Source organism: Heloderma suspectum, chromosome 5, assembly GCF_057233095.1.
Source record: "Heloderma suspectum isolate Gila_16-S chromosome 5, 16-S_ref, whole genome shotgun sequence".
Lineage (NCBI taxonomy): Eukaryota > Metazoa > Chordata > Lepidosauria > Squamata > Helodermatidae > Heloderma > Heloderma suspectum.
The window spans coordinates 110,955,996-110,971,794 of NC_139462.1; the positions used below are offsets into that span (position 1 = coordinate 110,955,996).

The window sequence follows — 15,799 nt, forward strand, 5'->3', positions numbered from 1 at the left end:
GTCCAACAGAGCTATAACACCTCCAATAGAAATTTCACAAGTGGAGCCCCACTTGTTTTACAATATCTCTCCAACCTCTAAGAAGAATGCTCCAGCCAGTGTGAAACAGGAGCCATGAAGTGCTGTTTAGCATGTTGGAAAAAGGTTTCAGAAGGGCAGGGAATTCCACCCTTCCTCCATTGTGCTATATTGCACTAAAGGATGACTATCACCTTTCAACCTTGGCACTATGTATTGCTATATAGAAGGGGCACAGGGGTTGAAGAGTGGGAAAGGAAAAAGGTGCCCTTCTTCAAACCTCCCTGTGTAGCCTGGAGGGGACATGGCATGCATTCCACTTGACCCAAATCCCCTCTCCAGGATACTATAAGCTATTAGAGAGATCAAGCAAAACAATTCTCTCTCTCCACCCCATTTCTCATTTATTTATTACATTTATATCACGCCTGTTTTCCTCTTTTTAAGGAACCCAAGGCGGCGTATATAATCCTCCTCCTCTCCATTTTAGCCTCACAACAACAACCCTGGGAGGTAGAGAGAGAGTCTATGATTGGGCTGAGAGTCTATGATTGGCCCAAAGTCACCCAGTGAGCTTCATGGCCGAGTGGGGACTAGAACCCGGATCTCCCAGTTCCCAGTCCAACACTCTCACCGCTACACCACACTGGCTCTCAGTGGAATGTTGACACCTTCAACATTCCGCAAGTCCCGGAATTCACTGAGCACAGGTCCTTTTCAAGTGTGTGTGTGTGTGTGTGTGTATATAGTGTATATATCTTTTAATTAACAAACAAATATACTTTTGCGTACTTAGCGAGCCTACCCACCCATCCCAAGTATGCAGGAACCACTACCTTATATTTTGTGGCCCTGTTTCACTTCCACACTGAAAGGCATAGGACTACCCATGCTCAGTATTAGATGAAATAATACTGCCACAAATGGAGAAAATCCACTCATTCAAGTGTCAGTCATCACGTGACTCACATGCATGTGTAAACTAGCCCTTTGCCTACTCCTATTCTCAGTCATACCCTCATACAGCTGGAAGTGTTTCAAAATTTTCCCCAGTATGGGTAATTAGTAAAAGTACTGCAAATTGTTCAGCCATGCACTTATAAGTTGTCCAAAAACCTATTAGGATAACTGATATTCTACCTTTCCAGTATAAAATAGCATTCAAAGTAGCTAATAGCATCTAAGGAAAATACAATCAAACAAAACAATTTTAAATCTCCCAAAAGAGACACAATTAAAACATCAGAGTTAGTATTAAAAAGCCTGCCTAAACAAGATTGTCTTCACCAAGCAGCAGAAGCTGAAGAGCGAGGGGAAACAAGTGAAGCTCCCATGGTAGAGAATTTCACAACCGGCGGGGGAGGGGGGAGCAGCCACAGGAAAGTCCATCTCGAGCATCTCAATCAATCTAGTATTAACCCATGTCTGGCTATGGAGAAGCACCTCTCCATCAGATGTCCGGGGGGGTGGGCAGTTGGATACAGGAGGAGGTAGTTGTTTAGGTACCCTAGACCCAAGCCATTTAGGACTTTATAGAGATAGTAGCCAGCACTCTGAATTGTGTTTAAAAATATATAAGTAACAAGTGCAGCTGATTTAAAATGGGCACAGTATGTTTGCACAGCTGTTTTCCCACAAGCATCACAGCTGCTGCATTCTGGACCAAGTGCATTTTCCAGACTCTTCAAAGGTAGCCACATGTAAAGCAGGTTACATTGGTCCTATCCTACGCCCTTCAATCCTGCACATTCCTATGTGCCACATCAAATCTGAAATTTATATCCCTCTCTTAATCCTCTGAAATCCCTTTCACCTCCCACTTGACTCCTCACACCTATGTCCCATAGACAATGACCTGGCCCTCATTTCTTTTTTACTTTTAAAATCCTTTCTGACCTCTAGCCTTGCCACTAAACTGTGTCTTCCAAATACTTAAGCCTGCGGGCAGCTAAGCCTGTGGGAAAGCCATTCCTTGACCTAATAGACTGGGTCCTATATGAATGCCATCTAGGAAGACTCACTTGGTGCCTTCATTCTTAAGTTTCAGATGCCACTTTTTATCCACAAAAGCTTTTCAGTTAGTTTTAGGGCAGTGCCTAGAAACTTTTTATATTGAGCAATTTTATTCCACTGCTTTTAAGTGGATTCTTTTTAAAACCCTGCTTCTGTGTTTTAATCTGCTGTTTCTGTGATTTTGTGTTTAATTATTTGTTGCTTTTATTACCAGGTTTGGAAAATTATTTACAAATTGAAAGGTGGATTAAAAATATCTCAAATACATTAATAAAAAATTAGTTTGACCAGAAGATGGTCACTTAACCAAACTATGTAAAACGAAGAAAAGCTAAAAGGCAGTTGGATTTCCCGGTATTTGGCATTTTTATTTGGAAACTGTTCAAATCTTTCAAATTTTATGAAGACCAGGTCATAATTAAATTATCTAAGTAAGTACAAATAATAACTGACAATGAACAGTTATTAGGAGATAAAAGAAGTCAGAAATCAAATAAGGCAATTTCCTCAGTGCATAGAAATATCTGATGATCATATATTCAAACTTGTGCAAATGTCATGGGCACCTACCAGATAATGCCCATGACATCACACACCCAACACAAATCCTCAGCAAGTGAAGGGATAACTTGCCCAGGAACTTCAACGGACTAACCTCAAGGCAAAGCATGGAAGCCCTAAAGTGGTATATAATACAGTGGCATATAAATAAACCAAGAAGAAGAGGAAAAGAAAGAAGAGGAAAGAAGAAATTTTAAAAAAAGAATGTACATGCTATGATCTGATCATTCAGGTAACTCTAAAGTCTTATTAATTCTACTGTTAGAATTCTGGGGTAAGTAAAAGTGCATCGAGTTCACCAAAAAGCCACTACAAATTAAAACCATAAGTTGTGGCAGAAAGTCATAAAATGTCGTAAAACGGGAGCTCATTATTTAGCTAAACAGTGAGGGTTCTATTCACCACAAAATTAATTTCCTGTGGAATCTGATGGGAGATTTTGCAAGGATTAACATGTTGGTGTTGCTGAGACACTAATCCTACTACAGCACATTTCCAGGAGTCGCCCAGCAGAGGCACAGAATTGTCAGTAGGAACACTGGAGAAAGCTCTCTGCTTCCAATGATAATTTGGGCCATGTGGCACACACAAATGACATCAGAGATCACTACCAATAACAATACGTGGTCATAACACGTATCAGATAAAAAGGTACACCCACAGGTTCTATCCACTGAAGCAAAGCTGACTACTGCAGTCATTCACAGCAAACAATAAAACACTTTTCTGCAAACAATATTTTTCATACCTGAACTTGCCCAGGCAACAAGGCAATCATATTATCATATCATATCTACATGGTTTAGGACAGTTCTACGCTGCAACCTAGTCCTGTGCCAAGTGTTTATCATGTGAAAGTAGTGTTTTCAGGGGGCCCCAAATGCTCTTAAATCTCCCCCCGGTTCACCTTTTATTGCACCAAATGCTACTTACTGCCCAATCACCAACTCAGTGTCGTTTTTTTAAGCTGTACCTCCTTCCTGGGAAAATTATCTCAGCCAGTCAGGGATCATACAGCAAACTGATGATTTGACAGTGCCTCTGAGCACATCAGCTGGGCTTCTCTTGTCACACTTGCCAGTGGAACACTTGACATGGTGAGCTGAACTGTGGTTTCTTGTGAAAAATTGTTTATGTGTACACATGTCCAAAAAAAAGTATCATGTGAATGTTACACTCCAGACTAGGGAGATTCAGAAAATAACACTGATTGTTAAAAATATTCTCACCAGCTCAGCAGAGGTGTAAATAAACTACCATACTTGTTCAGAACTCTAAGGTCCTGGATTCTGCATTTTCTGTCCCTTTTCCAGAGTTCAGTTCTGCTTGATTTCTTTTAAAGACAGTAATATATATTAATAATCAGCAAAGGCAAAGTTTAAGACCAAGAAATTATACTTCATATGAAACAGCCCTTAATTATATATATATTTTATAAGAACCCCCAATTGGACATCCTTTAGCAACACTTTGTCCCACATTTCTGACCCTGCAGGTTGCAGCTGAAGCATCACATCTAAAGGATTTTTTTCCTAAAGCAAACTGACTGTGAAACTCACAGTCAGAGGAATGTGGTTATAGGACTTCACCTCAGTACGCTTAGGACCTCTCCTCTGCATTCCACAGTTGTGTGCAGAGAATCAGTCATCTTTGGTAGCCATTAACTTAAAATTGCTTTGGGTGGTTCTCCTATAAGCATTATCAACCAAATTGTCCATCTCTGCTCAAATTAATGCTAAGATGTTAAGTAATGAACTATAGTGATGGTGCACTACTTTATCATCAACTCAGGACACACATTAAATCAGCAATTTAACATTAAAAATATGGGGTGTTCTTCCAAAAAATGGGATCTTGAAATTCTGTATTGGTCTTGTTTGAAATGGAATTTAAAGTTATGTAATGCATCCAGAGCAGTACCTGGCTTACATTTAATCCCACTGCATAGATATTTAAAACCCATTGCTGCCAATAATGAAAATGTGCAATGCAATGCAAATATAACATTTCTTGACGGCATGCAGTTTATTCACAGTTGTGCAAGAACATGTTCCAAATCTGAGCTAGTCAGGCCACCAGAAAAAATATTGGAAGTGGTCACATGCTACACCCTTGCCACTCTTGTCTTTGATCTGTTCCTCCACCAATAGCCCAGTAATGCCCTTTGCATATTTCCTATACTTAGGCAATTTCAATACAGTATGACACAGGTAATATACTTCACTCGTTGAGTTACCATGCAAGTTGTCCAAATTAAGCAGCGGATCAGCAGATCATTCCCTTGGTACCTAAGGGAACTAAACTTGTAAGGCCATACTCACTCCCTCTGGCTAGGATTCCCCCCACCCACCCCTATTTGAAGCAATTTAAGCAACTTGCTCCCACTACAACACAGGTATAACCTATACTGCACTGTGTACAAATAAATATAGATTGCTATTATTCATTACAACAATATTAAGAATAAGGAAGCAACAGAACTGAAATTTTACAAAAATAAAAAGAGCAGCTTATTTACTGGGCTTTCTATGCCTGCATCAGAATGTATGAGCACAGGTGATGGTACAATTCAGCAGAAGACATTTAGAAAGCTACCTATGTGTTGTTAAAGTGGGGTGGGCTGGGGAGAGAATGTGTAACACGTGGATAGATAATATCTGCATTTCTACGTTTGGAACAGAACACACAGTTTAACAAGAAGGCCTTTAATTTATCAATAAATGTGTAATAAGATGTGGCAATCAAAATCCTATCAGTAGTTCATTTGGTTGCATGCATATCTTCAGTGTACATAGCCAGTTTCTTAAATAAGTCTGCAGAAAAGTCTGCAACCCCAAATCCCCATAGAGCTATGAAGCTCAGTGGCTGATCCTGGACAGTCTCCTTCTCAGCCTAACCTAACTCACAGGAACTGCTTGCACATCACGATAAGCTATGCTGAAAACAAGCCATGGTGGGATGGTTAAGTGCTTACGAAGCCACGCTGTTGCCGACAGACAACCAGGTGCTTCCCAACTTGCCATGGTTTGTTTCCCCCTTCATCCTCCGGCCTGCTCCCAGCATGTATCCGAGGGGCCTTTGTGGCACAACCCATCTATACTCCTGCTGTGATGAAATTCTCCCTGCTGCCCCCCCGCCCATCTTGCCTTGAGAAGCACCTGCATTGACATAAATAAGCTATCTTTGGCACACCTTACTTTTTAGGATGAGGGTTTTTTATTTTCTTTAGAGCTTAAAAAAAGCCTCCTTGGTTGCTCCTCACACCCAGGGACAAGCAACATTCCTCTTCCTAGCACAGCTATGCATGTATGCATGATTGACTTACCCCTGGGCAAGCATGCACAGCCCCAATTTGGGACCATGGAGATTTGGAGAGGGGGATTTAAGCTTTCCCCCTCCTGCTTTCATGCTAAAATCCACCTACTCCCCATGGGTGGGGGATTTTGGCATGAAAACAGGAGGGGGAAGGTTAAATCCCCACCCCACCCCCGCAAATCCCCCCACCCCAAATAAGGGCCATGTGCACTTACCCAGGGGTAAGTCAATCATGCATACATGCATAGCTATGCTAATTCAGCTCACAAGGGGATAAAGCCAGTCGCTGTCCAGTGAAGCTCCAAGCTGGAGGGGGGGGGCACTGCGAGAAGTGGTTGGGTTTTTTGCCGCTCTTGCCAGGCATCTCTGTAGCCTTTTCAAACGAGCCATGCACAAACCATGATGCCAAGGTTTGCACAGCATGACAAGCCACTCTGAAAACAAGCCATCCTGAACAGCCCAACAACAAGCCATAGGTTCTCAGAGTGGCTTGTCTGCGGTTAACAACCCATGCTTAAGCAATTGTGCCAGGTTCGGACAAGAGGACAAGCCACTGTGAACAAACAAGGGTGACAGCCTACTATAGATTGTTGTGTCTTGCAGACCAGGTCACAGAGTTGTTGTACTGTTAAATGCTGGAAAGAAAAGTGGGAAGGTATCAATCACAGGGAAAGGGAAGGAAGGAGACCTCCAGGTGCATAAGATTTCTTTTGTTTTTTTAAATTGAGCTGACCTAATGCATTCTGAAAGAGTTCCTTCTCAGAAACGCTCTCAAACCAACCTGGCATCTGCACCCTGTTGCAACTTACTTTATTGTTGTCTGCCTGGAGGTCTCCTTTCTTCTTTTTCATTACTAAAATACCACCCTGGGATTCTTGGAAGAATGGTCAGTTACAAATATAGGGCATACAGTGTAACTATGAAATGACCAGAATTGCTAAATCCTCTAAAAACATCCCTCTCTCCAATATTCTCATCCAATATTCTGTGTAAGATATTGTGGCATTCTCACAAAAAGCACCATTCACTTATGAATGCTCTGTGATAGAACAAATTTTGTTGATAAAAAGAACAATCTTAACTTGCTGCATTGACATAAGCTAATCAAAGAACAGACTCATCATAATGCTGCCTTTCTGGGTAGGGCTTACTTGGTGCTTAATCAGACATGATCAGTACTATTTATGGCCTGTGACTCTGGCACACAAATTCCTTTCAAGCAACCTCAAGGAATTTGATGTTACTGACACCATCCTTTACACTAGCATCTTAAATCCATTTAATTCCATGGCTATAACTCATTTTAACATGCATCAGTTAAACACATGGTTGAGAAAACACAAGCAAGCCATAATTTTAATTACTAAAATAAGTATTAATGTCACCGTGGCGGAAAAATATACATTACAGATCAAGAGAGCTGAAAACTTGTGTTCTCTTTTCCACTATCTTATTTTTGCATAGCCCAAAGCAAAACACAACCTTGTCTTACAAGGTGATACTGAATTTATGCAAATATAGCTCGCGAAGAGTCGGACACGACTTAACGACTGAACAACAACAACAAACTGTTCAATTATATTCATAAAAGACAACTGACATGCTATTAGCACCCCAAGGGAACTTGTTTACAGCCCCAGTTTGCAGGTTAATACCTGAATGTTAAACCAAAGGTTAATTACGTCCATCTGGTTGCAAATGACTCTAAAAAGTTCATGGAGCTCGATGCAACAAAATCCCGTTTAGAGAACAAAAGTAAATTAAATTAAATTCTAAGTAATATAAATATTTTCTTACAGTGAGGCAGAGATGTATTACACATGATATTAATTAATTAGGGAACAGGGTAGGAATATGTGTACTTATGGTGCAGTGGTTATTTCAGCAATAAGCCAAGACTCAAGCCTGATTGTTCTTTATTCTTCTCAGGAAGAAGACAAACCTACAAAAACACCATCCGGCCAAGGAACTTAGATGGTCTGAAAAAGGCTGGGAGAAACCCCATTTTTGTTTTCCATTGCCCAAACTGGAAGAATTGGACATTTTAGTTAGAACTGAAATTCGAAAAGTACTTCCATATGCAGCAAGACTGAGAATAATCCAGAAGTGTAAGACAGGAATTGTTTCTGCAACATGATGGCAAGGTCTTTATACAACAGAAGCTCTAATTCCTCTAGCTTCTTGCTTGCTTCAGATTCCTCATCTTCTGCATCATGTGAAAAATTGTATTTTGGAAATGCACACACAAAATCAAACAAAATAAGAAAGAATTGAGAAGCTTGTTTCGATTCAGGCAAATCTTGAGTTTCCAGAAGATCCAGATGGCCATTTATATCCTTATGTATGGATTTCAGATATGATTACAGAAAACTAAGCTATATGAATAGTTTCAAACACATATTAGCTGGGTTCTGGAGAACACAGCTAGTTCTGTTCACCTAAGAGGACTTTGGATTTCTGTTTCTCAAAGCAGCAGCATACCTGATCACTTTAGCCCTTCATCTGTAATATGGGGATAGTAATACTGGCTTAGCTTACATAGCTGTTTTAAGAATTATTTCAGATAATGTACCTGAAGAGCCTTGGACATGCTAAATTATAAAAGGTAAGTGTTAGTTTAATCCCGGGATGGGGAGTCTCTGGCCCTCAAGATGCTCTGTTGGACTGCAATTCCCATCAACCCTAGCTACCATACCCAATAGTGAGGGATGACAGGACCTGAAGTCATCTGGAGGGACACACGTTCCCCATCCCTGTTTTAATTGGTACAACAAACCCCAATGACTTAGCTCTTTATTAGCTCTGGCTTGCCTTGCAGCAGCCTCCTTCTAACTTTACATCCAAATTGCTATGATTGAGCTCATGATCTTGGCCAAAAAGCTCACTGCTCCCCACAGCTTCCAGCCCTAGTCCAAGACAATAAATACAGTTCGTTATGTCCACCACCAAGACACTCTTTGCAGAGAAAAGACAATAAGCTCACTAATGAGAGCAGCAAAGCTTGCAGAATGAGACTGGTACAGTTTCCATTGCCTTACCTTCAGATGTTTTCCAGCGTTTCCACAAATCTTCAATGGTGATGTGTTTGTCTTCCCTGTGTAGGTGGTTGTGTTTATTAGAAGCGTCTTTATATTTCATATCTTGTCTGATAAACTGGGAAAGGAAGAAAACTAAGTCAGAGAGTCTTTGCAGCTAAGACACTAGCAGTGATGGGTTGTGACACCCAAGATTGATGTTGCTCAAAGGTTAACCTCCAGGATGACCCACCTAACTCTCTCTTACTTCCACTCGTCATTCTCAATACTTCCATTGTAATTACATGCTCATTATAGGCCAGAGAACACAGTACTAAACCCAATGGCTTCAGTCTAGGAGTGGACTAGAAGACCTTTATGTAAATTTTTAAACTCTGGTATTTCTTGCTTCAATACCAGAATCAGTTCATCAACACATGTCTGCAACCAAGCACAACACACATACAAACAAAACCGGTCATTAACAGTATAATTCTAAAATTATACTGGAGGACCACAAAAATCAGGGAGAGAAGACCCGAATGTGGGCTGAAACGACAACAGCAGAAAGTCCTGTCCGCTATGTACATTCACAATTCCTCAATCAAGCGATTCTGTGAAACAGGCCAATGCAATCCAACCACCAGGTTACTAATTAATCCCATTGGGTAGGAGCACCATGCTAAGTTAGCCCTATTTGCAAAGCAGTCAGAGCTCAAAGACACACATCAAATGTCCCCATTTCTCTTTTTAAGTGTGCAGTGTCTGTAACTGAGCACATGCTGCTTTCAATTTTGTCTGAAAGAGAGTCTGATTGTTTGTGACACAGAAGCAGCAGCATGGACAAAGCAACCAAGTGGCAGCCAAATATTGGTATTTCATGCCCCACAACAGTAAATGCTAGATTCTTTATTGTTCCTGCTTTGGAAGGAATAGTATTTTTTTTAACCTCTCAAGAAATCAGTCTTTATACTGAAGCTAGCATTCTTATAAAATCCAAAGATGCCAGTTAAGTCTTATGAGAACAAGAATAGACATGCAAAGGTATGTGGCAAACTTAACAGTGAGGCGAGTGTGCTTCAAATATTTAATTCTATTCAGCACGAGATCCTAAACAAGCTATATTCCATGTCTTTACAATTGTACAAACATTTCAGGACCTGTTCTGGTATAACATTTCCCCAGCTGAATTTTTAGAAGACAGAAATACGGAAGCAAATGGACAAAAACAGAAAGACTTGTTACATCAGAAAGAGTCCATGTTATATAATTTGCAAACCTGGTTTGAAAGTTCAAGATTCACATTGAATTTTTGTAGCAATGAAATGAAGGCTGATTTACCCATACGGCACAGTGGATTGTACCATTTACCTGGGGTGTGTGGATACCATTTTTTTAAAAAATGTTCTTCCACATAAATTCTCTGCAAGTCAAAAACCAATACAATGGCAGGGCTAGTTTCTCCCCACCCCCCACCCCCATTACTTGCTACTTGCTGTGATTTTTATATTTTTTAAAACTGTGGCAGGTAATTAAAAATTGCCTACCACCCACCCACTCAGGTCTTCAAACTTTTTTCAAATCAAATGCATGAATATAGAAACATCTCTATATCAAAAAGGGCAGCAAGGAAAAATACACCTAGGTTCCCTATTCTAAATCCCCCAGTGGGTAGCACTGCTCATAACACTTCACCACTTCATCATATATTTCCCTTTTCAAAGGATGATCACAAGAGCTGTTATAAAGCACAGAAAGTCCAGACGTCAAAGTTCAGTTTCTAACATCAAGTATTAACAGAAAAGGCTCATTTTGGATAGTGTTCTGCAGTTTATGACTGAAGGAACTAGCTTCCTCCCTCCCTCACAATATCCTCACTGCTAGATCTGTATCCTACTGTGCTCTCATTCTCCTTGACTTCTCTACTGCCTTTGATAAAGCTGACCACTCTCTCCTTGACACCCTTCATAACCAGGTTTCCTGTATCCTTAGCCGATTACCTACCTAGCTGAAAACATATTCAATGTTTCCAGCGAAGAGAGCTCTTCCTTTCCTTTCCCATTCCAAATTGGGGGCTTTCAAAGATCTGTTCTTGGGTCTCCCCTTCTGCAAGTGGGCACCCTTCTAAACAACACTGGTGTACCACCTATATGTTCTCTCCAGAACTGGCCCAAAGTCTTGGTTTGTCTCCTCCTTTGGTCCCCATATTCAGTCATTTCACCTGGTCCCATGGCATTCCTTCTGGTTCATGTTCTGGTCATGTCCTGCCTCAACTATCCACAGCGTTTTCCTCTCTGACCTTCCTCAGCCATACTTCGGTCCTTACACCTCTATCCAGACTTCTGCCACCTAAATCATTCACCTATCTTAGCATTCCAATTATATTATCCCCTGCCCCTTAAATCCCTACCCTGACTTCCTGTCCACTCATGCATCCAGCACAAACTGTTCCCTCTTGCATTCAAAGCCATCAATGGTCTTGCCCCCTATCTCTTTGTCTTCATAACCCTGCATATAACCTTTATTCCTGCTGATCCACTACTCTCAGGCACCCAAAGGTTTCCTGTAGCCTTAAAAGACCCCACTTTTTCTCCATGCCTTCCTTTATGCTTGGAACTGCCTCCCAGAATGATGTCGCCCCTCTCCTTTTAAACCTCCTCCTCAAACCCAGATTGGTCCTCATTCCCTACTGAAAAGTTAGCCCTAAGTATATGTCAATGAACTTGCAAAGGTTCTTCCTATTACCCTCGCCACCATCGTTCTGCCTGCTCACAGTTGTCCCTCTGTCTGAATCTATCATTAAAGTGGATGTGTCTGTCTGTCCAATTGTCTGCATCATAGCACCAAGACCGTGAAACCTAGACATGTGGCATGCATACTAAGGAAACACTAGGGACAAACACTTTATTTTATTTTTAACACGTTAATTATTAAAAAGTGTCTATGTGGCTGAAGCCTACAGTGACATCTTCAACCATTTACTTGAAGGCATCACTGTAAACGAAAGGCTATTCCACCCTGTGCAAAGCAGAGTCCAGTCACTATTAAGTAATAAAAGCTTGCTATGATTCAGCCAAAGCTAAGCAGTTTTCATTCCAGCTAATTCCAATGGGAGTGATTTTAGCAGATACTGAACTTTCTCATTCAAATAAATGGGACTTAGAAGTACTTAGCTATGGCTGAATCACAGTGAACAATTTTAGTAAAACAAAAACAAAACCCCAGTAATGCATTTGGACTCTTTAGGGTGCAATCTTATTTATACACACCTACCTAGGAGTACATTAATTAGACGTTGGACTCAATCTCTGTATAAGCACACCTTCTGCACAACTGATTAAGGTTAAGGAGAAGCACAGGACTTAAAATAATTATTGATCCTGCTGCCAACAAACCATCAAAGTTCTTATTGTTTACATGTTACTTTCATTACTCCTTATTAATGTTCTATAACAGAGAGGGTGCATTTATTTCCTGCTTTTGAGGTCAAGTTATTCCCCTTCATTCCTTTCAGCGGATTTCAGGAAGCATTCCAGTGTCTGAGGAGGTTTCTCAGTCCCTTTAACAATTCCAGCAGCTGCAGCCTTCTTCAGCTTCATTTGCAGTTTCTTCCACTTGCAGCCTAGCTTCCTGTGAATCATTCAGTCCCAAAGCCAGCAAGGAAGGTGAAGGGCAGTGGAGGACTACAAATGGAAGCGGTGAAGGCTGCTTCCATTTGTCTCTGGCGCAGAGATATAACGGGGATTCCTGGTGCAGGGGGGTTGTTGTGATAAGAAAATCCAAATGCTATCCAAGTGTTATTTGCTCTTTATTTGCAAAAGCAATGGAAGTGGCGTAACTTTCACAATACAAACAGTCATTCAATTGCAAGGTTTTTTTTTTTTTTTAAACAAGTCTTTAAGAACTTCTTAAAACTAGGACCTTCACTTTTAGCATAACAAGCACCAAGTACATTTCTTTTGACTTGAAATGTTCCTGTTTTCATTCAAGCCTGCTCTTGTTTTAGCAAGTACTCCTATACAAAGAAAATAAATGGTATCCTCAAAAGCCCCTGATTCAATATTGCTTGTGAATACTGGGGAGAGCTGAAGCACGCTTAAGGAAGAGGAACTGGAATATTTAAAAGCTAACAATACCAGTATCTACAGATCTTCCTCCCCTAGCCAATTTCCTTGATCCTGAAGAACCTTTTCAGACCATAAATGCAACACAAAAAGATCAACAGCTTACCTAGCACTTGAGCAATAACATAAATAATTTGTTAAAATGGGCTTTGCAAGGGACAAAGAGATAATTTCAATTACCGGTTAAATGTAGAAAAACCTCATAATTGCACACAGACTGCAAGTGAAGTTTCACCTCACTTGCCTTTAAAACCTTCAGCTACCTCTCACTAGCACATTAGGGGAGCAATCCTATGGCCACTAGACAGAGGCTAGACAGCCATAGGATATGCTGTTATCCAGGAACCAACCACGGAGCCCACACTCCAAGGTCGGTTCCAGAAGAACCAACCTCCCTCCACTTCCACGCTGCCTCGGAGGCAGCGCGGAACAGCCCCATCCTCCATGCTTGCTAGAGGAGCGCAGAGCAGCTGGAAAGGGGCGTGTCTGGGGGAGTTCCGGGAGAGGGAGAGAGTAGCTGCCTGTACAACACATCATGTCGTACAGCAGCCTCCTTCCCTGCTCTGTGCTCCTACAGCTAGACAGCCACAATTGGCTATCTAGCAGAAAAAGCAGGGCAGGAGGAGCACAGAGGGAACAATCCCCTCCATGCTTCTCCTGCCTTCCTTTGGATAGGCAGTCGCCTCCACATTCGGAGGCAGCCACCTACCTGGACAGGATTGCACCCTAAGTTGTTTGGGAATTAAATGCAGGAGCCGTTCCAATGGCCTTGGGATGCAATTTCACAAAGTGGCATTGATAGCCCTACTTCCTCTCCTCCACCTTCACCCTAATTTTCTGGGAAACTCTTAGTATACCACTGCTCCGCTACAACATACAGGGCTTTTAATTTTAATATAATATTTAAATACTTATGTTGCGCCATACTATCACTTATCTCCAAGAAAGCTGATATACAAGAATTAGAATATTACAAGAATTGCTACATTTATTTCAAAGATGTATATGTTGCCTTTTGGGATAACAGACCCTCCCAAGGCAGCTTACATCAAAATAAACATAGATCATCAACATCAATAAAACCACAACCAAAACTCAAAACATTAACACAGCAGCGATTGAAAAAATGCAGAGCACTATAAATGAAAAGAGAGTTTAATGTAAAAAAAAAGATCAGTTAAATGTCAATAAAGCATGGGCCATCTCTCTCTCTGACTAGGAAGGGAGTTCCACAAATATGGGTCCACAACCTGTCTCATGAGCTTAAGAATCTAATAAAACGGATAAATCTTGAGAGCCTCCAAGGCTGATCACAATACCCAAACTAATTCATATAGGTGCGGGCAGTCTTTCAAATAAACTGGTCTCAAACCATTTACAGCACAACAAGGGTGCACAACTGTGGCAGATCTGGGGGCCAATTCCTCTCCCAGAACCCACCAGGGGGGAGGGGGTGCAACCCCCCCTGCCAATTTTGCCACTGTGTGTCTGTTTCAAAGCAAACTGTGTGTCTGTTTCAAAGCAAAACACTTTTTTTGTCACTGTACCAGTTAATTTCAGTACTGGTGCAGTAGTGGGGGCTGCAAAAAGGCTGGGGGAGGGTCATAAGAACATAAGAAGAGCTGGATCAGACCAAGGACCCATCTAGTCCAGCATTCTGTTCACACAGTGGTCATTACCAGCACTTTAAAATGAGCTCAGAATAAAATGAGAAATAAAGCAAAGTAAAAGTCAAAACAACAGAACAGCATCACCCTTAGTAACTAATGCCATCCATATACAGTGCACTAATTATATTCTGCCCAAAGCCTGGAAGAACAGGCTTAATCTAGTGCCTAAAGAATGATAAAGTAAATGGCAAACAAGTTCACTCAGATGGTTTCTCATCTCTGAGAGATCTTCTTGTTGATATGGCAAGTGCTTCTGCTCAGATACTAGTTGATCTGTGGAATGCTGAAGTGACCCAGTCTGTTGCCACAGTCACTCCTAAATTTCCTCTTCCTTTGTGCAGCATAATGCCATGGCATGGAATTACTTCTTCCTCTGCTCTTTCATTGGATGCTCAATTACAGTCTGTGGTACAAACTGCTTTTCACCAGCTCAGGTTAATGCACCATTTTTGGCACTTCCTGGACAGACACAGCCTTTCCACAGTTATCAATGCTCTTGTAACATCCATGTTAAAATGTCTGCATTTGTTGTACTTGAGGCTGCCCTTTGAAGGCTGTAACAAAACTTTTAACCATTTCAGAACATAGCAACTAGATTATTAACTGGATGCACTAGCCTGCACGTATCTTCTTTCTTCAAAGATCTGCAGTGATTTCCAGGCACGATTCAAGGCACTTTAAACCCCTAAACAGTTTGGGGTTAGGGAGCTGAACTGCCCAATCTTTAAGATCTAGTTCACAGACCTTCCTTCAGAACCTGGCTTTAGAGTTAGAAGGGTAGTGACTAGGAAGAGGCCCTTTTTAGTGGTAGCATCCTATATGTGCAATAACCCTTCCCCACCAGATCCTAGAGGCACCAATGCTATCTTTTAGATGACAGGTTATGATGTATTTTCTTGTTAATAGACTGTCTGTGGTTCTCATACCTTTATCTAATTATTGTTTATTATTTACAAAACACGTAATATTTTCTAAACTCTACACACAGATTAAAACCAGGAGTCTCTGCCTGCAGGGTTGCAATCTAATAAGAAGAAACATCACAAAAAGAAAGAGATGGGGAGGGAAGAGGAAAACAAGCGAA

The 15,799-nt window shown here is 41.1% G+C and overlaps 1 protein-coding gene across 1 annotated transcript in view; it reads right to left on the reverse strand.

Annotated features, from left to right (window-relative positions):
* The window catches only part of STIM2 (stromal interaction molecule 2), a 101,600-nt gene that overhangs the window by 17,103 nt on the left and 68,698 nt on the right, over positions 1-15,799 (reverse strand). Inside the window, exon 3 of the mRNA XM_084856968.1 lies at positions 8,946-9,060. Coding sequence (XP_084713094.1) covers positions 8,946-9,060 — 115 coding nt within the window. The remainder of the gene's footprint in view (positions 1-8,945; positions 9,061-15,799) is intronic.